Raw genomic sequence first — 24,867 nt, forward strand, 5'->3', positions numbered from 1 at the left:
CTCTGCCTGAATTTCCATTTTTGTCCCTAAACTTTTACTGGAAAACAAAACCCACAAACTAACCACGGCCTATCGTTAAGGCTACGTCCTCTGTTTTTAAACCTGTGCTTATTTGTCAGACGGCTTTCAAAATTTAAGGTAGTGGCATCACTATTTTCCAAATATGACCCTGGGTAGAGTGGTAACATACAAAATGGACTGAGAACAAGTTCTGGCTAAGGCTGTGAGTGGGAAGCCTGGAAGGTTCCTGCTACACTCTCTACAACATGGCTCACAGCCCAGCTATTAAAAAAAAAAAATAGACATAGCCAAACTATCTGGGTGTGCTGGCACTCAGCTTTAATCCTAGCACTAGGGTGAGTCTCTGTAACTTCAAGGCCAGCCTGGTCTTCATGGTGAGTTCCAGGACATCTAGGACTACATAGAGAAGCCCCATCTCAAACAAACAATCAAACAAAAACCCAAAATAGTAGACACGGCTAATAACTATATATTTCACAAACTGACAAGCTCTCAGATGTTGTCAGAGAGTTATCTGTGAGGGTCAAAATCTCAGTAGAGTCTTCGTACCTGTCTTGTGGTTGCAGGAGAAAATTTTCTTTAGAAAATGCTGTTAAAACATTAAGGCTTTAATACAGATCAACCTGGGTGAGGTACCATAGCCCAGTGGTGGATGCTGGGCTCCCTTGTGTAAGACCCTGGGTTTGAACCCTGCCCCTCACCTCCTTCCCACAGAAAAATGGAAACCATCGACCAGTTTCTAAAACATCTCCCGTTTCACCTTATAAAACCAGATCTATTGCTGGCTTCCTCAAGATGGTGGGTCCTTCCCATCCATCAGCGCTGTGATGTTAACTCAAGGCCATCAGACTTAAGGCACCGCACTTTCATGTCCCTTCTCATTCCTCCCCTCTGGACTTCTGTCCCCGTACCCTAGCCTTTTAGGTCTCATCAAGACTGCCTGCATCCTCTTCCTCTGTGGCCTAGCAAGGGGGCCCCAGGGGGAGGTGATCAAAGAGCTGGCAACCGAGTTCATGTCAGAGACAGCCCCTGCCCCCCTTACTCAGGTACCCACATGGAGAGTGAGCTGTCTATGGGCCACATCTGAGCAGGGGGTCTAGCTACTTTTAAGAGTATAAAATATGTTCTTACTGTTTCACAGTCTCTAAGGAATCGTAACGACCATCAAAATCAAAGTCAAACACAGGACCACTGACAACATTGATGCCATTCCTTTCTTTGGCATACTTCTGCAATAGGGTATCATGAAAGTACTCCCATATAACTGAAAGAAAAGATGTTGCAGTATTAAAAGAGTATCATGTGAGATCAGCTAATGAACAAAGCAAAGTTAGTCCTTGTAATAGCTAAAGGCTAGGTCAAGTTGGCTTTAGTCTTAGGCCCAAGCCCCAGACCCATGATTCACTTTTGGCTTCCAGGTGGACTAAAGGGCAAACACTGGAGTCAACTCTGTCTCTGTATTCGGAAATGTGCACCTTATTTACTCTAGAGTAATGATCGTGTGTCACCATGAAGTACCAAAGCAACAGCACAAACAATGATTCAGACTCACTATTCATACCTGAATTTGTCCTCTGAAAATAGGCTTGTATCATAGACAGCAAATCAAAGAAAATGTCATTATATGTAGTATATTTTGATATTCTGTATTATAAGTTTACATAGGAATGCCCATTTATTCTTATAGGAATCAGACACTGAAATGGCTAAGGATGCCATGAGCTCTACTCATTTTAAAAATAATTATCCAAACTTACTTATATAAGCAACCAAGTGAAAGTTGATATATTAGTTTACTGGATTCACTAGGTAGCTTTAGAGGAAATACCATATACTTTCTTTGCCAAAGATATTCATAACATTTAAATTTAAAGACAAGAGATACTAGAATACATCTTTCAGTGTTTATATAATTTTTTGAGTTCCAATACTGGAAGAATGTACTTGATAAGTACACATTTAACCAAAACCATAAACTCTATTACCAACTAAATCTACATATATTGAAGCCATCATTAAAGGTTTTTACCTTGGAAGCTCTGATACATTGGCACTATATTAGATGTAAGCAATGCTTCAGAATATATTTTAGTTGAAATTTTATTTAGTCCTGTAATGGAAAAAAAAAAAAAAAGAGGATTGTTTCATACACCAAAAGTAACAATTAGCTGAGTGTCACCTGAAGCCTGTAAAACTTGCCCAGGTTCTAGGAAAAGGAAAACAATATATTTGCCCAAGTTCCTTAGAAAAATAAAAATTTAAACTCATTTCTTTGTGCTGATCATTTAGCAAAGAAGCACCAATTTTAATAAGAAAGCCCTGAAGTGTACATTTTCAAACTTTTACCTATTTTGTTTTATTTCAGCTGAAAGAGTGCTCTGTTTATGACCTTCTTAAACTTTTTTTTTTTTAACAGTTAAAGGAAGAAAGTTCAGAAGTTCTGGCTTCACCATGGCAGCTACCACCCAGAGAAAACAAACCAGCAGCCTGTTCCGGCATGCCAGCCACACAAGGCTTCTTTGTGTAAAGTGAGCTAGCTTTTACACTCCAATGGCCAAGGTTTGTCTGCAGACAGTTGCTGGGGGCCAGACTGGAGGCTGAGGGCTGGGGCACCCCGGGCCTCCTGATTTTTGCCTTGTAAGGCTGGCCTTTAAAAGGCTTCTCATTGGCATACGGACCTGGCACCTTAGAAATGAAGCCACCCCTTCAAAAGGCTGTTCTGGAAGATCTGCGGCAACGCACAAGCAAGCCTTCACCTACATCCCTCATCAGTCACCTTCATGGTAACCGAGCTGCTTCCTAAGAACTGGATTCAGTCTTTCACTCCCACCGAGTTTTCAGGGAAAGGCCGGAAAAAGGCAGTCTCCTACCTAAAGTATTTGCACCAGGTCAATAACTCCCCAAACACACAACACACAATGAGTCACACACTCAAGCCTTACACCAATGTGACGTCTCCCCAATTACGTAAGATTTTCACTAATAAATGAAACAGGCTCTACACAATGTCACGGAATTCACCAAAGATATCCCTCACTAATTTATTTTATTACTTTCATTACTGCTCTTAATAATTTGATGCTGACACTTGGCCCAGGGACTCCCACAAGGCTAGGTAAGTTCTCTAGCAGGGAGTTACACCCACAGACCCATGAGAGACTCACATGTGTGCAAAGAGAGACTGAGGAATGGGCAAGCTGTGGGGCAGAGGTGGGAAGCTACTTACTGGGTGGAGCGAGGAACCCAAAGCTTAGCTTAGAACTGCTTTTATGAAAGGAACATTTGTGGAAGAGGCTAAGAGGAATCCGCAGGTCCTGGTATAAACAGTTGGAGAAGTCCTCTTTGGAGAAATGGTCCTGAAGAACAGATGGTGACAAGTCAGCAGGTGGCCCACAGGGAGCAGAGAAGGAAGCTAAGGAATTAAAGCTGCACGGTGGCCCAAGTGTGGAATCGCAACCCTCTTAGCTTCCCATTCCCCTGCAGATGTTTGCCAACTAAAGCACAAATGCTCTCTACGATGGGAATACTGTTGATCTCTTCGTGTGCAATTATCTTCTGCTGTGATGGCTTTATGTTTTGTTCAGATGGTTTTAAATACTGTGTGAGCTAAAACGTCAGTTTCTAGAAAGTCTACTGTGCCTTCCATAGCAAAAGACACAGGCAAAAGTTGCTGAGAGAGAGAGAGAGAGAGAGAGAGAGAAAGAGGAAAGCCACCAAAAAACCCTCAGAGGTGAGACCCTCAGGGGTTGCGACAAAAGTGACCACACAGAGCTTTGCTTGGATAAGAAAACCAAAATCAAACAGAGTCAATGACCATCCAAAATTACAGTAGTAGGCAGCAATAAATGAATAAATGATAGTGTGCTCCAAACACAGCGAATACGACACACTACAAAGGGCAGAAACTGACTGAAAACTACCTTCAAATTTTTTTTTAAATGCTCAAAGAATTTTTGCATAGATGTGAAGATCTATAAAACAACAACAAAACAAAACAAACAAATAAACAAACAAACAAACAAAAAACGATCGCATCCCTATCTTTTTATTTAGGAGCCACAGAGAGGATTGGCACTAGGTTTCCTAAGTTTAGGTGCTTTTCTCAGTGGAGCCCTCTTCAGTCCCTTACTGTCTTTATATCCACTCTCCTTCCTTCCATCTAAGCACCCCGGGGCTGGAGCTGGAGTGAGGGAGGGTGGAAATGTGCTGCAATTTGCATGCATGCTCTCTTCAAGGCCCTGCTGCACTGTTGTTGGTAGGAGCAGAGAAGAAGCAAACGCCTGGACCTTCTAGGCTGGGGTCCTCAGGCAGACGGGAGGCAGTGATGGGACTGGCCTCTAATGGTCTCCTTAAATTTGGCCAGTTGGGGACAAGCCATGCGCTCAGATGGCCATTTATTTAGAGAAGATTAATTGTGACTGACTGCCAACCTGATTTCCTAAGATTACAAATCAGAGTCACATGTTATTAAAAATAGGGTTGTGCCCTGGTGTGATGGCACATGCCCTTAAGCCTAGGACTTGGGTGGCAGAGGTAGGCAGATCTCCGAGTTCGAGAACAGCCTGGTCTACAGAGTGAATTACAGAACAGTCAGGGCTACATAAAGAAACCCTGTCTTGAAAAACCAAAAACCAAACAAAACATAGAAAGAAGCATGGGGGTTGGGAGATTCAAAGAAAAAAAAAAAGGGCAATCAGTTACTGAGTTTATTCTGAGTCACCCAGCTACACAGATAAATAGTGGCAGACCTAAACCTGCACCCTAAATCCTGAACTCCACTCCCTTCTTCCTTCAGGAAGAGGTAACAGATGAACGCCCATAAACGGCTTTCCACATAGTTGAAGAGGTGACAGATACTTGCATTACAGAGGAAGGTGTAAGACGTCCAGAGAGGCATGAGGAGGTCCTGGCTGTATCCATTCACAAACTGTTGCTGGTAAAGAAGGCAGATGCTGTGCTTCTTCTGCAGAATCCGGGGCCTTCCATAGGGTATACTACTGAAGACAATATCTCCTACTTGGGTTGTAAAGGGGGAAGGAAACCATGCTTTACATTATTTGGTGCTACACAATGGAAAACCCATCTAACCCTCTCCTGTTTTAAGCATTGTTGTCATGATGTTGTTGTGGACTGTGTACAGTTCACCCTTGTTCATTCACATGCTGATTTTTCTACCCCACTATCTGGTTTTAATCCAGACATTGCATTGTGATGCTTATCCTAAGCATCTCCTGTCTCAAGTGTGTGAAAACATGCCCACCATTTGTTGTCTGTTTCACCAATAAAGCACCAACCAGCCAATGCTGAACAATACAGAGCATACAGTGAGATGTCCAGGTCCAGTGAAGGGAGGAGAAAGAGAGAGGAAGAAGGAAATGGAGCCATGAGGAGAGGACCAAGAAGTATCAGGAGGAATGGACCAGAGCTGGGAGATGATTACAAAGACTAGGAAGTCTTAATGGGAGAAGTGAGGCTAGCTTGGAAGTTTAGGATGGAGTAACTATTGCTCAGGATTGTGCTCTAGGTTAATTAAGAAATCGTAGTCTCCATGTGTCACTTGGTTAAATAGCTGGTTAAAGAGTAACTGCCGTATTATTAATAACATGAAATACAAAGCGTATGTAGAAATTAGCTCTTTACCATAAATACATCTGTACCATAGAGTACAGAACCACACACAAATGTGAAACCCTGAAACTTTGCCTTTTTTTTTTTACTGGGATATCAATGTTCTATAAAAGCATCACAAGAGGATACTAGCTTGAATTACTAAGGATTCTTGTTATCGAGGACTTACACTACAAAAATAAATAAATAAATAAATAAATAAATAAATAAATAAATAAATAGATCTTTTTGCAACAAAGTCTTATGTAGCCCAGGTTGGTCTCAAAGTCAGTGTGTAGTTAAGGTTGACCTTGAGCGTCTGATCCCCCTTCTGATTCCTGAGTCCTGGCATTACAGGGACATGGCACCATACCTAATTCTTAGTGGTGCTGGCTGACTGAGCCCAGGACTTCACGCATGCTGGCAAGCAATCGACCCATTGAACTACATCACAAGACCCCTGAAGTTCTTTCACATTATTTTAATTGCCCTTAATTAAGTGATTAGTAAGTGAAGAAAACATATGTGGATATTTAGAAGAAAAAAACCAAGAAGAACTAACTGAAATGAAACGGTAGACAGTAGCCTAATGGCCTTTTTCTAAGGGTCGGGTGCCTTGCAGAACTGTTTTCATTCTGTTGCCTACGTCTCCTTAAGAGTAAGGACATACACCTGTTTCACAGATGGGGAATCAGAAGTTTGCAGGGAATAAATGCTTTCCCCATCCTGTTGCTCCAGAGCCCATGAACTCAGCTCCAGCATGATCTTAAGGTGTCAGCCTTTAACACATATTGGACCACCTTGGGAATGAAAGAATTCCCCAATTCCAACAGTTTACAAGAGCTATCCCACACAGACCACCTCAAGAAGGATTAATGCAGCATTCACCACTTTGCCCCAGCCAGGAGAAAGTATCAATGAAATCATTTGAAGATAAGAGATTGCAGCAAAGTGACTCTGACCGCCCAGGTCACAGTTAGGAAATGCTGCATCTGTCGCCTACAAAGTCATCACCTTCACTAAAAAGTTGTGGGGTATGAGAGAAGAATAAATTTTAAAAATTAATTAACTTAAAAGTTATGAGGAAGTAACATTAGGTAGATAAATCAACCTATTACTCCTTACAATTAATTAATAACTTAACTAAGGAGACCGAAATTTACTAGGTATCTCAAGTGGAAATCTAAGATGTCTTAAAAAAACCTATAAAACGTTTGAAAATTTTGAGACACTTTTAACATGGTTTTCACAAAACAGGGTGTACACCTTTTCACTGTAAAATGACATTTCCTGTCTTATGACTAACAGGCTAGAATATCTGGCAGAGAAGATTCTATGCCCCATCAAATGGCTCCCTGTTTCCTTATTTTATTAGTTCTTTGGAAAGAACTCCCTGAACAATTCTCCAAATCTTAAATAAAGCAGAACCTGTTTCTACATTTCGGATCTGAGTAGAACGAGCCTTACCACTTTCCACGGTCTGATTAAAATATTCCTCGAAGTTCGCGATTGGCTCAATCTACAAGAAGTTTATAAAATAAATTTTAAGGATTAAGAAGACATGCTTTAATTACATACTGTATCCTTTCTGTAACTTAACTAATCCAAGAAGAAACAAAAAAGAAAATTTAGCAAGTATTGTGCAAGTGAGAGGTTTCCCTCCTTCAACAAGGAGGGGTAAAAGAGGAGTAGCAACAGGTGCAGGATGACAAAATCACTGCCCACAACTGAAACTGTAAATCTGTTTTACAACTCTGATCACCATGCCAAGTCTAAATCAAAAGAGAAAGCATAAAATAAACTCTAACTACCGACTTTATAAACATTGCGCGTTTGGTTCATAGATTGGTGGGTACTTTTACAACTAAGACATGATAGCCACACTGTGATTAGGAGACTTACGGCTAATGAAAATGAACCTGAGTGTTAAATCTATTTGAATGAAGAATATCCCCCCCCCAAGTCTGCAGTAGGCTGTGGTTTATATTAAAGAAGGAACAGTCAGTAAGATGGGTTTACTCCGTTCAAGGAATTCTTTAGAATTCACCCTACCTACCCCCAAGGGGTCACAACATCCAGAGATAAAAACAGCTCAAAATGCAGAAGCTAGATTGGGGAAATGGCTAATAAATGGTCTTCATGTGTTCTCAAGAGTTAAAAGCAAATGTACAGATGCTTAATAAACATATTACATCCAACTTGAACATTTCAATTTTGTCTTAACTGTTTCCGTAGCACATTCTGTATACACACGCACAAAGAGAGAGACGTGTATTTACACACGCAATGTTAAGCTGTTAAGATTTGCAGCCGTACCTACCCAGGGGTCACACGTGCAGCTGAGGTTATCGGCTACTGATTTGATTGGACAGTGGGACACAGAGCTCTCTTCTTTGGGATGACTTGGGATATAAACGGGTTTCTTTAGAAGGTGATTGAGACTGCCATGACTTCCATTATTAGGAGCTGGGATCAAACCCAACAAATCTGCATAGTTCCAAGAACAGTAAAGAGTTAGTCGGAAGTTTCGAGACCAAACAAATCAATTTGTACCATGAGTTTCATTTTACAGTTTTAAATCCGATGTATTTGATTCTTATTCTGTTTAACTAGAATGAAGATAGAACATACTTGGCTTTGAAGCGTAGCTATCGGTGGTTCTTTGACCCATATACAATTTTCTAAATTATTCTTTAAAAATTGTGTGTGTGCATGTACATGTGTGTAAAGGTGCCTGTAGAGGCCTGAAGAGGGTGATGGACCTCTGCAGCTCCAGTTAGATACTGTTTGTAAGCTGTTCCATACAGCGAGTTCCAGGACAGCCAGGACTATATAACAAAATCTTGCCCAACAGACAAACAAAAAAACTATTTTAATCATATATATGTGTGGCTCTTTGTAAGTATGCGCACATGAGTGCTGTGACAACAAATGACAAAGGTGTCTTATCCCACAAGAGCTAGAGTTAGAGGTGGCTGTAAGCCACCCAACATGGATGCTGAGAACCAAATTCAGGTCTTCCGTATGAGTAGTTATGAATAGCCTCTGATCCATCTCTCTGGCCAGAATTTGTTGTTCTTAACACAAAGAGGAACATATATGCTGCACTTTCCCACAAAACCTTCTTAACTTTGAGTGTTTAATAAATACAGTTAGCCTGTGTTGAAAGAAGAGCCGCACAAATAGCTGTGTTGATATTCTTTAATTTAATTTAGTTCTCAGAATAACTGAGTAAATTATCACCAATATTTGGTAGGTAAGTGCTCAACGTGTTTTACCTAAGTTACCACATGGTGGGTTTAGAATTCAAATACAGCTGTGTTTGAATCTAAGACTCATAATAACAAATATTTGCATCATAAAGCACTTACTTTATGTAAGATATTGCTCTAAATGAGTGATTAAACTCAAGTTTATGAGCTCTCACGAGAAGAAACACACCACATAGCTAAGGTTTTGAAGATGACCATCAAGAAAAAAAATTCTGGGCCTGGAGAGATGGCCTAGCTGTTAAGAGCACTTTACAGTTTCTCCAGAGAACCCAAGCTCAGTCTCCAGTACCCAAATCAGGTGACCCACAACCACCGGTTCTGTGAGATGGGATGTCTTTTGGTGGCCTCCGTGGGCACACGCACACACACACACACACACACACACACACACACACACACACACGGCATACATTCACACATGCACATATACAGAAACACAAACAAAAAAATAAGCAATAAATCCCTTATTCAGAAAAGAAATAACACTTAAAATGCAAAATTCCACCGTAAGTCAACACTCATTACGAGTCCTCCTTCATTTCTCTTGGCATTGCCATCCATTCGGCTCGCGTTGCTATCAGAGCCACCGGTGTTATCCACGCCGTGCATCACTGCCCCAAACTCTTCCCAGAGGTCCCCATCACTGCTGAGTCACATGTCATAACACTGAGCCCGAGTCTCTGAGTGTCGGACTGTGATCATGTACCGTATAAATTACAGCCTCCCCGTGGCCTCCGCCAGGAGAAAGAACACGGAAAGCTAGGCTCTGCCTTGCTGCACTAGCATGTCTGTGGCAGGCTGACTGTGCGCCCTCCTGCGCCCGTCTTCAGTGGACAGGATATGTGGGCGCTGCTCACACTTACCACACATTAAGTTGTAGACTTCAATGTTCTCAAAGGAGTCAACTTCAGTGCTGTGCTTGAAGGCAGGTCCATAGCCAATAAAGAGAGCCTGAATTTGCCAGACAGGTAGAAGATTACCCGTTTAATTCAGTTACGCATGTAGCTGGTCAAAATGCTGTAATCTCTGCATTGCACACATCTTATGTTCATACACGTATGTTTATAGTTGCCACGTAAGATAAAAGGGAGACACCACGCTCAGGGGCTGGCTAGGGTACTGTTTTAATTTTCACTGTCTATACAACTCAAGATATCTAGACTATTCTTTTACTATCATTGTTGGCTTGATGATCCGAACAGAGTGATGAAATGGGACAAACCCTTTACACTGCTCACCTCACAAAGTGCTGTGGAGAGAAAATTCAGTCATTTCCGCAACTGTGTTCAGAAAAAGAATTAAAAGTGCCAAGCAAATGCCAGGTGCCACCTCCTTTCAGGCCAGAAACATAATAACCTCGCTTCAATCAAATCACTGACTTGCACCGTGAGCCAAACGGTTCAGAGAACACAGATACATTCAAAATGACCATTAACTTAGGAAGGCGGCCAATAAATCACATATCCACAGAAACACAAATACAAACTACTCGCAAACTCTTTAATTCTTCCCAAAGAACAACACTCAATAACTCTCGTTCACATCCAGTTCATTTTTTAAGACTCAGATTTTACTCATCTGGCTTTCTTCAGATTAATCCTATCAAGAAAGTACCAAAGGTTTACTCACTTGCATATTTGAAAACAGGTTGTCAGAGCCATGAAATCCACTTCCACAATATTTCCTTTCTGATGGATTCCTAAATTTTGACATATGTAAATCAGTAATATAATTCTAGTCACTGGACAAAACTTCAGCCACACCATTTCCTTCCTAAAGAACAAGTGGCTACTGTTAAATTAACATAAACTAAATAAAACCACCTCACTCTGAAACTCCTGATTATTATCCTTTATACTCTTTTGCTTGGAACTCATGTGTTCATAAAACAAAAGGCAGAGGTGACCAAGCCTTAGCATGATGACAGAGGGTCTTGAACCGCTGGCTGTGCTGTGACAACGCAGCTATGACTGCAAAGAATTCACTGTCGTTCCACTCGGCTTCAACATTTCTTGCATTTGTAAAACCCCAAGAACAATGCAGCTTTTAATGATGCTCAATTGCAGTATTTTACTCTTGTTGAAGGTACTGGGGATTGAACCCAGGGCCTTGGATGTGCTAGGCAAGTGATTGACCACTGAGCTATATGCTCAGCCCTCATAAATAGTATTTAGATAGTCACCAAACCTCGCACTAAAAATCTTCTGGACTAAATGCCCAGCTCTCCGATAGAGAGGGAATGGTGTGACTGTATTGATTGACCTGTGTCAATTTTTTGACAGAGACATTTGTCACAATCAATGGTTTTGTGGGTGACTACGAAAATATTTAATGGTCAATCTTTGAGAAAAGGGCATTATTAACCATGCAAATATTTTGGTGAGTACCCCAACAAGCTGACATTTCCTGATGGGTTGGTATAAGAAAATGGAGATGAGTAGCCATGTATCATAAAGATGCTTGCTGTAAAGTGCTTTCACAAATGGCGATCTTGGAAGGAGAGAGAAGAGATGCAGTGGGGTGGTAGCAAACACACTAATATAGATTATTAGAGACAATTGACACAGATGTGTGAGGGCCAGAGCCATGATTCTTAGTCAGAGCTGACCCCTTCTCCCTGGGAGATTTTCACTAGTGTCTGGAAGCATTACAGTGTCATAAGTGGAGAAAGAATGTTAAAACCAAGTACAGGGTCCTGTCAAATTCCCAAAAATTTGCTGTGCAGCTCACAGCGACAAGAATTATCCAGTTCAGAGTTTACAGCAAAGTTACAGCGAAGAACATCCTACATGCAATGTTAGACAGGGGCCAGTCTTCCCCTTGAGTGGAGATGACATCAGGCTGAGGGTGCCCAGGATGGGTTCATAACTTACAATGCAAGTTGCCACTGAGGGTCCAAATAGAACGTCAGTGGCTCGATCCTGTTGCTTTTAGCGAAGTGTAAGCGCTTGGGTAAGAAGTGTTTCAGGTAAGGCCTGAAGTGCTGGTTTGGTTCCCGGCACTGATGGGGAAAAAGACAACAAAACAAAACAAAACCGTTACTCTCATTATCACCTGGAGCATAAATAGTTCTTGAAAATCCCTTAAACTCAGATCGACTTTACTCACAGACATTTTACCAGCCTGTTGGGAAGACAGAGGTGCAGGTTCTTGCTAGTCACAGAATGTGAATGGTAGCTGCAATTTTTGCTGGGTATTATAATGACTACTGAACAAAAGTCTTAGGACTCTTAGCGTGTCACTAGGTCACAGTGGGGTTACAACTGATGTACTTATTTCACTTGCCTCATTAAATGCAACTATACAAAATTCTTCAATTCTCTAAAGTGTATCACATATGAAATATAATATATGTAAAACTCAGCATTAGGACAAAGATTGTATTTTTAAAATAATAAATAATAATTAGTATAAACCAAAAATAACCTGTCATGTTTATTAGCAAAAACAGCAACAATTAAATAAATGAAATATTAAGATACTCACGGAAAGATTTTTTGCCATGCTTTCATAATTAACTAAAGGAACAAACAAAAGAGTTAATAGCTAATGATAGGCTACAATGAAACATATAAATAAGATAAGGTATAAAGTCTTACATTCTTACACTCACTCACCAATAAAATACCAAAGCATTTTTTTTTTAAGCAAACATGATCTCATGTCGACAGGTCAGCCTCAAACTCACTATGTAGCTGAGGATGTCTGTGAACTTCTAATCCTCCTGCCTGCAACTCTGGGACTACAGGCAACATTCCACCATGCCCAATTTGTGTGGTATTCGCAATCAAACCCAGGGTTGCATGCAAACTCAGCAAGCTCTCTCCCAGTGGAGCTGTGTCACCAGCCCCAAAGCTGATTTCAAACAGCTTGCTCGTCACATCACTGCATGGACATTGACAAGAACAGACAGGTCCTTAGCTTCCGTTCTGTCATGATGGTCGAGAAACAGTGTCACACTGTTGCATTAACTGTCTACCCCTCTATCTGTGGTCCATACGCTTGGCCATTCATCCATCTGACTCTTCATCTGCTTGTCCATCCATCCAAACACTGATCTATCCAAACTGATCTATCCATCTGTGTATCAGCCCACACAGGCCTAGCATAACTTTACTGTGTAATAATAAAAACATGCTTTGACACATTACAGAAAGTACTCAGGAAGTAACAAGCTGTCTCTAAAGAGAAGAAATGAATTATGATGAAGAAAAGGAAATGGCTTCTTTTCTTTGCTTATGTCACAATTAAGTTAAAAGTCTAGAACTGTCAAATGAAACAGACAGAAATGAGAAGACAGTAGATTAGTGTAGAAGCTGGATTTATACTCTAAATTCACTAGACTTGCCTGGTGTTCTTCGTGATGCCTATCTGTAGGTGTCTAGTTTTCTAAAATTCCCCTTGATTCTGTATTTAGTCGAATAATTTGAGAAAACTACCCACGCAAAAGAATCCGTATTTCATAAACATAGACAAATTGATACGCAACTTCTGCTTTAATTTGGGAAATCTGAAGCACTAACAGGAATGAAGTTGAAGCTACAGCTCAGCCATATGCCAAACACCACTCAGGAATATCAGTCTATATGTTAATCTCAGCCAGCCAAATGCCAAATGTCACCCAGGAATGTCAGTCTACGTGTCTTCCAAGAGGTTACTAACCAGGCACAGTCATGTCCCAGCATCCATGAGAAATGTTTCTAGGGCCTTCCCAGAGACACTGGAATCCTCAGATGTCCAAGTCTTTGCACATAACTTATATAATCTTTCTGTACACTTCAACTCATCTCTGCATTACTATAATGTAAAAGAAATCTCTTGTGTAGTATAGATACAACACCTGTCAGTTAAAAAAAAACCTACGGCCTGTGTCTGAGGCAGGAAATAGGTGGTATATTCGGCAGGCAGAAAAGATTCTGGGATAGAGCCAGGTACGTGAGATTCCAACTGGAAAAATGTGAGGAAGAAGGATGCATGGTAACTGAGCTCAGGTAATCAGACATGTGGCAAAATGTAAATTATTATAATTTACATTATAATAATTATTATATTTTATTTTAAGTAATTTTAAGTAATGAGCTAGTCAGAGAAGAGCCCAGCCTATGATGTAGGTATTAATTCAGTCTCCAGAAGCTTGAGGAAGAGAGAAAAGACCTCCTTGTACACTATAATGCCTAACACAATGCGAGTTGTCTGCATCTAATTATTATATTGTATCATTTAGAGACTAGTGACAAGAAAATGTCCAACCATCTCTACTGATTTCACTGCAGAATCCAAACCTAACACAATTTTGACGTGCACATTTATATTTCCATTGCAAAACTAATTACATAAAACAGATAACTAAAACCAAAGATGGAAATCAAAAGGGGGCAGTTATGAAGTGAGCTTGATCTGCAGAATAATAAATATTTTTAATTACGTCTTGGTGGTTTGCTGTTCCAATGTGGTCAGGAGAGAAGATAAAATTACTTGTCTTTTTCTATGTAAAAGATGTGTGCTATTGCTTTGGAAATCGTTTAAGGAATTCGTTTCTTAGTCAAGAAATTGACTGTGTACAGAATGAATAATTTCTGCTGAGTTGCTCTCCATAATATAGTATTATTCTAAAATGTGAGTTATATTAATGAGATGTCATTAATTATTTAACCTTTAAAAATTTACTCAAATTTTTCTCACTAACAGTGTATGAACCTTAATAAGCAAACCATAAATTGTAATATGAAATACCATTAAGATCACCAAGTTTTGTTTAGTCCAGAAAAGGACACTGGGAAGTTGTTAAACTATTGTCACTCCGGTGAAACTCAATTAAGCACAGAATGTCTGCATGGAGATTCAGTCATGCTTTCCTATGGCTGACACAGATCGATGCAGAGGAATGCATTTTTTCTAGTGATAGCTGCAGTTAGCAAACAGCCTCACTCACATGAATAGTACTTCTCTGGAACGTCGGAAGGTCTCAGTCGAGCAGCAGGTCCATAGACAACTTTGACATTGTTCACATCCCCCAAATACTTATTCAGGTACACATACTTCTTACAACTGCCCTGTTCCATGCCTGGAAGGAGTAAATCGCAGAACATGACTAAAGAAAGTAAAACACAAAGCTTGATTTCTTCCACTTCCAGATCAGTTCTTGCTCCTTTCTTATTCTTTTGTTGAGACTGGGTGTCTGGAGTTAGCCTTGGAACTCACTGTGTAGACCAGGCTAGCCTCAATCTCATGGAGATCTATCTGCCTCAGGCAATTAACACTTCCAGAATTTTAATGATTATCTACACACATAGAATTTAGGACTCATAATAGTTGAACTCATAATAGTTGACATTTTGTGTCTTAGTAGGTGCAGACCTTCACATTTTCACTGTTTTTCTCTTTTTAAAATTGTGTGTATGTGTGTGTGCCAACAGGATTGTGTGTGTGTGTGTGTGTGTGTGTGTGTGTGTGTGTGTGTGGACTTCATGCACAAATTTGGCATTTAATTGTGTGTTCCTTCTTACTGATATGTTATATCACCATGTGATTAAAACAGGATGTGTTTCCACAGTTGAAGAGGTGGTTTACCCCAAATCAGGTCACACTGAACTGGAATGTAAGCAGCAGATCCCTTAAGTATGATCTAAGACAGCTCTCTCCAACTATTTCTGAAGCAAAAACAAGTGATATTAACAAAAGGAAACTGAAAGAGCCCATTTTCTACCTTCTTGTATGGATGGTACTTTGTAGTCCCAAGGCTGTATATAATCATGTATCACAAACTGCATTTGGGGGCCCGTGAGAGAGCTCAGTTGGAAAAGGCACTTCTACAAATCTAACAGCCTTAACTCTCTCCCCAGAACCCATGGCAGAAGGACTGACTGATTCCCACATTTGTCCTCTGATCTCCACAAGTGTACCGTGGTGCAAGTGTGTGCACACAAGTGATTAACTAAATTAAAACTGTTAATGAACTGTATTGTGAGAAACCAAAATAAAAGCAATCTGTACCACCTCAAAAGTCAGATTGATGTTGCTAAAACAAACAGAAGAGATGTATAAGAATGTGTCCCAATTAAAGCTAAATTGTATTTACCCAAATTTAACACTGGAGATTATTTTTAGCACTTTAAATTCTGGTGTAGAATTTTTCAATTCAGAAATTAGGTTATGACTGGTATGTTCGTAAGTTTAATCTTATGCTTTACTTATATTTTATATTTAATATATTTCCCTAAAAACTGTCCATAATTAAACCACATTTTAAAAAATTTTTTCCTTTAGTATTCAGTAAAAATAATGAAACAAGAATTGATCAAGCCAACTTATTAAAAGAAAAAAACACGTTAATCTACAGAGTAAATGGATGAGCTCAGATTACCATGATCTGAAATGAGGATGAGGTTCAGGCACTTGTCCAAGCTCAGGTCCTTCAGGCCATCCATCAGCATGCCAAGCATTCGGTCCACCTTCTGTAGGGCCTTGATGACCTAGACATGGAAGCAGGCCTTGTGTGATGCGCTCCACACCAATGTTATTTCTACCCTGTGTGATGCAGTCTACACTAACACCATTTCCAAATAACCACAGTTTACTAAAAAGAATGGAGGGAAGGAAAAAGGGAGGGAAGGAGAGAGGAACTATTGAGGCATTGATAAACTATGATAAATACAAATTACACTAATACAGGTCAAGATCATAAAATATCTGCCAATCCTTAAGAATCAGATGATCCAGATTCTATGTCTACTAAACCATAGAGTCTGGGGTACCATTAGCTAGTCCCTCCCTGAGATGCAAATATCCAGATCAGACTAGACTCAATTAAACCAAAATAATGCTCTCTCAAGTCCGAGGTGTCTCGGCAGAAACCAATGCATTCTTAACTAGCATTTTTCTTTTCACTATGAATTTCTTCTTGAACTTTGAATCATTTAAATGGTCACTGTATGAGAGCGATGTTTCCTGATTTTCAAAGGGGTTAAAGTTAATCCTTAAATGCTTCATATAGTTACATGTACTTAAAAACAACTTACAAGTCTCAGGAATTGAACCTTTATTTCCTTACTAAATGAATATATTTTATACATTGATAGTCCAAGGCTACAGAAGGGCTAAAAGTTTGGATAAACTACTTTCTGGCATTTTCTTTTCCCCTTGCCTTATAAAGCCACCCAAAGAAAGTCTTGCCTGTATTTTCTGTACTATATCTTCCCTTAATAGCTTGTAACACCTCACTTTGATATGAGACATGCTCCTTCAATATGGTCCTCCACTCACTGGAAGATAGCCAAACAACATGGATTTTAAATTTTAAATATTAAAGTGGTTTTGAGGTGCCAGCAATACTAAGAGAGTTTGATAGTTTCTAAGTTGACGAGTATAGTCTGAAAAGTAGTGAGCACCATCGAGAACAAGGACACATCAGAGAAACAGGAAAATTAGCAAAGCATAAAGCATTGCGTAATCTTAGTTATATGACTAACAAAAAGACTTTTGGCCATTCTGACCTTGTCATGGGCCTTCCATACCAGGGAAATAATACAAATTTATAACTAAAATAATGAAAAACACACCATGTGCCTGGGTCAGTTGTTCAAACCCTAGCAATAAGCCTGAGAAGGGCTCCTCTGGACCTACTGTGAGAGGGCCAAGCTCTGGTCACACTTCTTTATTACCCCTCCCCTAGCAAGAAACATGTCTGCTTTATGTCAACAGGGTCAAAGCAGGGTACAACGAGGCTGCTAACTGCCATGGAGCTGCTGGATGGAAAGACTACAAAGGACAGACCCAAACCTGGCTGAGGACCAGTTCCCCTCTCTTTTGCCTGATATGAAAGCAACACAAAATGATATATGGGTTCTTTCCAAGAATTCAAGTCCATGCCAGACACAGGGACAGAAAAACAAGGGCAGATAGTCTACTCAGAGGACTAAATTCAAGTGTGTTGGGGAATGATGACTATTCCCTATTGTTACATTTAGCAGTCCTCTTGCATTTAGACCAAGGAGCATAGACAGGGGTACCCAAAAGCGAATTTACAGTAGATGTGACAGACCAGGCCTCTATCTGAATGAGTGATAAAGAATCCTAAAGACTCACAAACTACCCAACCTAGGTCAGCTGGGCAGGGGGCCAGCATGAATGTGGGGTGAGGGTTTATCTACTAAGGAAGAGTGTGAGTTTGTAGTCTGCCTTTTAGAATCACAGGAGGAGAAAGATGATTTGACCCGACGATACCTCTTCTTCCTCTCATTATGTCCAACAGGATTCCCAAGTCCTTAGTTTCTATTTCTAGTCACATCATAAGTCATAGAAAAGAATTCGCCATCAGAAGAAACCAGACCATGGGCGGGCAGAGGAAGGAGGTCTGGTCACCTTGAGTGCTTTCCATGAAAATGGCACAGTGCTGTCACCTCTGGAAAGCTCTGAGTGCCGGTCTAAACTACAGTGAATGTGGCCAGGCTCCGGCTGTTTCTAAAACATGGCTGGCCAAACAAGATACATTATATATGATCTTTACTCCCCAGGTTACTGGTTCTCGTCTCTGTTGTCACAGTGACTAACATAAATAATTATCATTTGCCCCATTCTTCACTTTTGATAGTGTCTTCCATCCTTTCAAGTCCCAGCTCTGTTACAAGCATGGCTCTCAGGCAGGAGAGTGTCTCCTAAAGAGAGGCTGTTTCTGCTCTGCAGCTCACTACCTGACACTTCCATAAAATTTTGGAGTATTAGAGGCTTAAAGACTTCTCATAAAGCAGTCAGGTTTGAAGGCAAAGAGAGAGAATAATGAGGATATAGAGAGAAAATAAAAGATTTAGTTGAAGATACACAACATAACTTAATAGTTCAATTTACCCCTGTGAAAATATAAGCAAAACCAGGCCTCCCAGCTCTTGTTTTGTTTAAATTGCTCTCTCTGTTCTAGTAGAATTTTGTGTAATACTCACTCTTTCCAAAAATCATAGCATTTTACAGAATGTTCTAGAAGAGCCTACTTCAAGAATACTAAGTTTAATGATGAGATCATAGGTTGGAATTAACTTACCTCACTGCTGACTGGTCCATGTGAATGCCCTGAAGAGTCTGGTTCTTCTAAATACAGAGTGTAAAAGTGTGGTCTAAATCAAACAGTATCAAAATGTAATATTTTACGAACACATTGAAAAACAGAATAGAAAGAATAATTCAACAGTTGATCCTGACTAAAAACTCTACAGCATTGGGGTAACCTCACTAGAATGCTAAGGAACTTTTTACAGGCTTGGGATTCTTCAAAATGAAGCTGTAATTGTTCACCAGTTCCATGGGATATAAGACAGCAGAGCAAACAACAGTTTTGTTATAGTCTGTTTGTGAGAGGCACATGACGGCTATAAGACAAAGCAGCCTTTGTACCAGAAACTGTCTACATACCTTTCAAAGCTAGGAAGCCGTAGCCACTCAAGAACTGCTAAAATCCTTTCTTCAAATGGCACTGACCTACAATTAAAAGATAAGCAAATCAAAACAAATCTATGTCAACTGTAAATATATTTTTTTTCTTGCTGGAAATAATATTAAGTGAACCAAAGCAAGCAGAGGCATCTACTGCATGTGAAATTATCTGAGATTTTTTTTTTTTTTTTTTTTTTTTTTTTTTTTTTTTTTTTTGGCCATGTTGTAATTTCCAGCACTTAGGAAACAGAACAGAAGTACTGCAGTGCAAGGTCAGGGTGGACCACATAAAAAGACCCTGGCCCGCACATACCCCCGAAGAAGTTGAATTTTCAAACTTAAATTTGCTTTTATAATGAAGCCCAGAATTTAATTTTGTACAAATGAATGATGTTATTGTGCTTTAAAAAAAAAAAAAAAGTTTCTCTACAAGGAGAGCAACAGAACCAAAATATCTGGGCACAGGGGTCTTTTCTGAGACTCATACTCCAACCAAGGATCATTCATAGATATAACCTAGAACCCCTGCACAGATGTAGCCCTTGGCAGCTCAGTATCCAAGTGGGTGCCCTAGTAATGGGAACAGGGACTGTCTCTGACATGAACTCAGTGGCTGGCTCTTTGATCACCTCCCTCTGTGGAGTGGGCAGCCCTGTCAGGCCACAGAGGAAGACAATGCAGCCAGTCCTGATAAGATCTGACAGGCTATGGTCAAATGGAAGGGGAGAAGGACCTCATCTATCAGTGGACTAGAGAAGAGGCATGGGAGGAGAAAAGGGGGGTGGGCAGGAACAAAAGGGAATGAGGGAGGGGAATACAGCTGGGATACAAAGTGAATAAATTGTAATAAATAAAAAGATTTTAAAACATGCAAAAAAATGTTTCTTGTCTTCTTTTGAGGTATTATATGTTTGGCTAAGAACAGCCACCATCATGTGAAGAGCTGATGTCTCAGAAGGACTCACTCACTGGTAAGAAAAGACTCCAGTCCTCCAGGCAACTTCCTTGTAATGAAATTACTTGTGCCTCCTCTGGTCACTGGGTTTGTTGACACAGTCTGTCTGAAGCCTGGCTCGCCCTCACACAGCAACAGCTCTACCCTTTTCCATCTAGGAAATCTAGCCTGTTGCTCCTAATCTGTGGGTTCACCCAGGCTAGTGGGAGGCTCAGAAGATCTCACTGACCATGTCAATCTATGAGATGTCAACCACGGCGAGCAAAAGCAACAGGAACAGACAGTATACCCTGCCTGAACACACGGTAGCACGAGGTGACCAAAGAAATGCCATTCTTGCTAGCCTGGGCTTTGTGAAGAGTTTTAACGAGGTATAGTGTATTGCTGTCTCATCATAAATTTCAAAAGTATAAAGAAACTACTTGGAAAGTTTTGCCAAAAAAAAAAAAAATCAACCAAAGAAAGTCTGCCCTAAAACGTTTGTATGATTTTGAAAGTCAGAGAAGCCATCCCAATAGACAATAAATATATTAGTTATTTAGAAATGGAAATACAGAGATACAACAATCGTCTTTTAAATGATGTTCCAGACCCCACCTACGTATTTTTTATGCAGAGGTCACCTATGCGGTAGCTCCTACCTACATATTACTCAATGTATCCACCCTTCCTTCTCTTGATCATTTCCTTCCTAGAGGTACTCTATGCTCAGAACTATTTCCACTGTGATCTCTCAGTCAATCCCCCCCCCTCTCTCATTTGATTTATTTGAAACAGAGTCTGATTATGAAACTCAGGATGGCCCTGAATTCCCATAGCTGCCCTGATCCCACTCTGTCATCTAAGCGCACCTGAACCTCACAGCTGTGTGGCCTCAGTGCCCTGCTACGTGAAGCACAGTCTTGAACCGACATGCCCAGTATTGCCTCATTTATTTAATCACCGCCTAAAGTGCTGAACACACTTTGTCAGCGTCTCTATAAGATGCTTGTCTGATTTTACTTTCTATTTACCATCCGTCTAAAACTTGGTTTAAAAAGAGTTCTTATTCTAAAAATCTTTACTTCACAGTGGCATTCAGAGGTTGGAACTCAGGACTCAGTAAAAAGAAGAGTACAGGAGAAATACAAGTTGTTTTATGTTATAAAACCTAGGAACAGTTCATCTACACCTACCCATTATACACTTTGTAGATATCTGGTAGAATTCCGTCAATTTTCACATCTGATCCCGGCCAGAAGTATGTGCCAGACTTGACCTGCTGATACTTAGCTGTTACCCAAATCTGGGGAAGAGAATAAAGGAAAGTTAGATAATGTAACTGTTAACCTCTAAGGAGACAGAGAGTAACACCAATGCAATCTTCTTCAATGATGCAATGTTTTCAAGGGCCAGCAGTTAGACCACAAATAATTATGTATGTGAAGTATATTACAAAGCCATGGTACTTAACATCTCTACCTTCTTATCACTGTTTCATATTATTAAAAACATTAATGTTTAAGAAGCTAAAAATACGAACTACACTTGTTTGGTCATTATACGGTGTGTACACATATTGAATTATCACAGTATGCACCATAAACATATAAAGGTAAATAATAATTCATAACAAACTATCATGCCGAACAAGTAAAGCTAAGAAAGAGACTACTCAAGCTAGAAAAAAAAAAAACAGCTTAGTATAACACAAATTTATCTCTAAAATAAACCGCTCCTAAACCATGCAGTCCATATGTGACGTCAGCGTTCGCCTGCACTGCAGCAGCTCAGCCAGAGGCACAGGGAGATCAAACAGGTTGCTAAAATTCCTAGGGAACGAGTTTCCTTTTCTCTTATTAAAATAAGTAAGAGTAATGACTCAGTAGGCACAGCAAACGGCTTACCGGCTGCCCTTTGTACCACAGAGGGTTGAATTTCTCTTTACTCTTGAGCGAGAAAGAAGCATTCATTTCGGGATCATACATCTTGTTGTCAATTATGCCATGGGATTCTGGATAGAGTCCCTAAGAAAAGATCAATCGCAGATTAGAGCTCACACTGCAAAATGAATTATTTCATTCTGCTCTGAGTTTGAATCATTCTTTTAAACAATGCTTCTCCTACAACCTCCCGTATGAACACAAAAAGCCGAAATGCCTACTCACCGTGACGATGCTATAATGATTGGGAAACGTTTTTGTAGGGTACACAGGCCTCATGTTTTTAGTGTAGGTCCCACAGTTTTCTAGACAGAAAAAAAAAAAAAAACAAAACATACAGACACTGCTATTAGACATACTACATAAAGTAACTATCCCAGGATGCAGAGCAGTGAGACAGAATCAAAATCCAGGGCAAGTCAAAAGTAACACAATTACTATAAATTTAGTACTGTCAGTGAAAAATAAAAGGGATGTAACCCAGGCTGGCATTGAGTTTGGTGTATAGCAAAGGAGACATTGAACTCTGCTCTCCCTGCCCTGGCTTGTTAGGGCTAGGATTACAGCTGTCCATCTACGTGCCCAGTTCACGCAGCACTGGAGATGGAATCCAGGGCTTCACGCAGGCAGGGCAAGCACTCCGCCTCCTGGGCCACATCTCCAGACGTTATCTGTCTCAAAACAGTTTACGAAGTGATTAGGCCAACTAGGCACCTAGCCTACGTTTAGCAACAGCGTTAAATTCTAGATGGACAATTTGGCGCTAACCCGATGATTGCAAGATCTTGGTACTCAGCGATCAAACAGCTAAATGATAATAAGTGAGAGGGGAAGCGGGTGCACTATCAGCTAAGTCTGCAAATGAAGACTAAGAAGGGGCAGCAGTAGAGGTGATGTTGTTCCTGGCTGTAAAGCACAATCCAGGAATCCATGATTGAGTTTATTTGCTACTTTAATTTTTTATATTAATTACAATTTATTTACTTTGTATCCCAGTTGTAACCCCCTCCTTCATTCCCTCCCTATCTCACCTCCCTCCCTCATCTCCTCCCATGCCCTTCCCCAAGTCCACTGATAGGGGAGGAGTCTCTCTGACCCCAGCCTTTCAGGTCTCATCCGCATTGTCTTCCTCTGTGGTCTGGTAAGGCTGCTCCCCCCTCAGGAGGAGGTGATCAAAGAGCCAGCCACTGAGTTCATGTCAGTGACAGTCCTTGTTCCCATTACTAGGGACCCACTTGGACACTGAGCTGCCATGGGCTACATCTGTGCAGGGGTTCTAGGTTATCTCCATGAATGGTCCTTGGTTGGAGTATCAGTCTCAGAAAAGACCCCTGGGACCAGATTTCTTGGTGCTGTTACTCTCCTTGTAGAGCTCCTGTCCCCTCAAGGTCTTTCTATCTCCCCTTTTAATAAGATTCCCTGTACTCAGCCCAAAGTTTGGCTGAATGTCAGCATCTGTTTTGATACCCTGCTGGATAGAGTCTTTCAGAGGCCCTCTGTGGTAGGCTCCTGTCCTGTTCCCTGTTTTCTCCCTCTTCTGATGTCCATCCCATTTGCCTTTCTGAGTAAGGACTGATCATCTTACCCAGGGTCTTCCTTCTTGCTTAGCTTCTTTAGGTATACAGATTTTAATATGGTTATCCTATATTATATGTCTAATATCCACTTATAAGTGAGTATATTTGTATCTTTCTGCTTCTAGGATACCTCACTCAGGATGAACTTTTCTAGTTCCCACCATTTGCCTGCAAATTTCATGATTTCCTTGTTTTTAATTGTAGTATTCCATTGTGTAAATGTACCACAATTTCTGTATCCATTCCTCCACTGAGGGACATCTGGGCTGTTTCCAGCTTCTGGCTATTACAAATAAGGCTGTTATGCACATGGTTGAGCAAATGTCCCTGTTGTGTACTTGAGCATCTTTTGGATATATGTCTAGGAGTGGTATAGCTGGATCTTGAGGAAACACTATTCCTAATTTTCTAAGAAAGTGCCAGACTGATTTCCAAAGTGGTTGTACAAGTTTATATTCCTACCAGCAGTGGAGGAGGGTTCATTTGCTACTTTCAAAGCAAAAGGCATGTCAGGAAGAGCAGAGGACTCAGCTGCCACCCTCCTGGCTTACCCCCGCATCTCACTCCTCTGCCCTGTCTACTCTGGGGAAGGAACATACAGTTGATGGTTCCAGGACCTCAAATTCATTACCTGAAAACGCTCCCCAGATCAGCATGTGCCTGCATGTGAACAACTTTCGTGAGAGCTCCAAGTCAGCAGACACAACCCCCAACACTCCGGGTCACCCAGTGATGCAGTTTAGGCTAGCTTTGATTCGGTTTAAATATCATGGTTGCTCAAAGTTCCTTAACTTTGAGTTCAGGGGCCATGTCAGGTACCATGGAGACATATCTCCCCAGGCAGGGACAAGGGGCTGGCTAAAACCTTCCAAGTCCACTGGCCCGATTTATGTCCAGTGATTATTTGCAAAGATGATCTTCCAGGCAGACATTAAAAACTTAAAAAAAAAATTAGATGAACAGCATAATGATATGCATTTCCTGAGAGTAATTTTAACTTCCTGAGAGTAACTGTTTCAGACAACACAATATGTTTGTCTAGGAGATGTTGCAGAATTCCAGTGTAACACTACAATAACTGCTCATGTCTA

At 40.5% G+C, this 24,867-nt stretch overlaps 1 protein-coding gene across 2 annotated transcripts in view; it reads right to left on the bottom strand.

Annotated features, from left to right (window-relative positions):
- The window catches only part of Enpp1 (ectonucleotide pyrophosphatase/phosphodiesterase 1), a 61,624-nt gene that overhangs the window by 4,571 nt on the left and 32,186 nt on the right, over nt 1–24,867 (bottom strand). Inside the window, exons 7-23 of one of the 2 annotated variants that reach the window (XM_060373472.1) lie at nt 22,425–22,504; nt 22,164–22,283; nt 21,453–21,562; nt 19,302–19,367; nt 18,934–19,006; nt 16,264–16,372; nt 14,833–14,964; nt 12,387–12,418; nt 11,774–11,901; nt 10,530–10,599; nt 9,764–9,851; nt 7,949–8,115; nt 7,096–7,147; nt 4,883–5,034; nt 3,248–3,377; nt 2,051–2,131; nt 1,153–1,285 (exon numbers count right to left, since the gene is read on the bottom strand). In XM_060373472.1, coding sequence (XP_060229455.1) covers nt 1,153–1,285; nt 2,051–2,131; nt 3,248–3,377; nt 4,883–5,034; nt 7,096–7,147; nt 7,949–8,115; nt 9,764–9,851; nt 10,530–10,599; nt 11,774–11,901; nt 12,387–12,418; nt 14,833–14,964; nt 16,264–16,372; nt 18,934–19,006; nt 19,302–19,367; nt 21,453–21,562; nt 22,164–22,283; nt 22,425–22,504 — 1,723 coding nt within the window. Of the gene's footprint in view, nt 1–1,152; nt 1,286–2,050; nt 2,132–3,247; nt 3,378–4,882; nt 5,038–7,095; nt 7,148–7,948; nt 8,116–9,763; nt 9,852–10,529; nt 10,600–11,773; nt 11,902–12,386; nt 12,419–14,832; nt 14,965–16,263; nt 16,373–18,933; nt 19,007–19,301; nt 19,368–21,452; nt 21,563–22,163; nt 22,284–22,424; nt 22,505–24,867 lie in introns of both variants that reach the window. The other variant, XM_060373471.1, reaches the window with a different exon arrangement.

This window comes from Meriones unguiculatus, chromosome 20 (genome assembly GCF_030254825.1).
Source record: "Meriones unguiculatus strain TT.TT164.6M chromosome 20, Bangor_MerUng_6.1, whole genome shotgun sequence".
NCBI classification, from domain to species: domain Eukaryota; kingdom Metazoa; phylum Chordata; class Mammalia; order Rodentia; family Muridae; genus Meriones; species Meriones unguiculatus.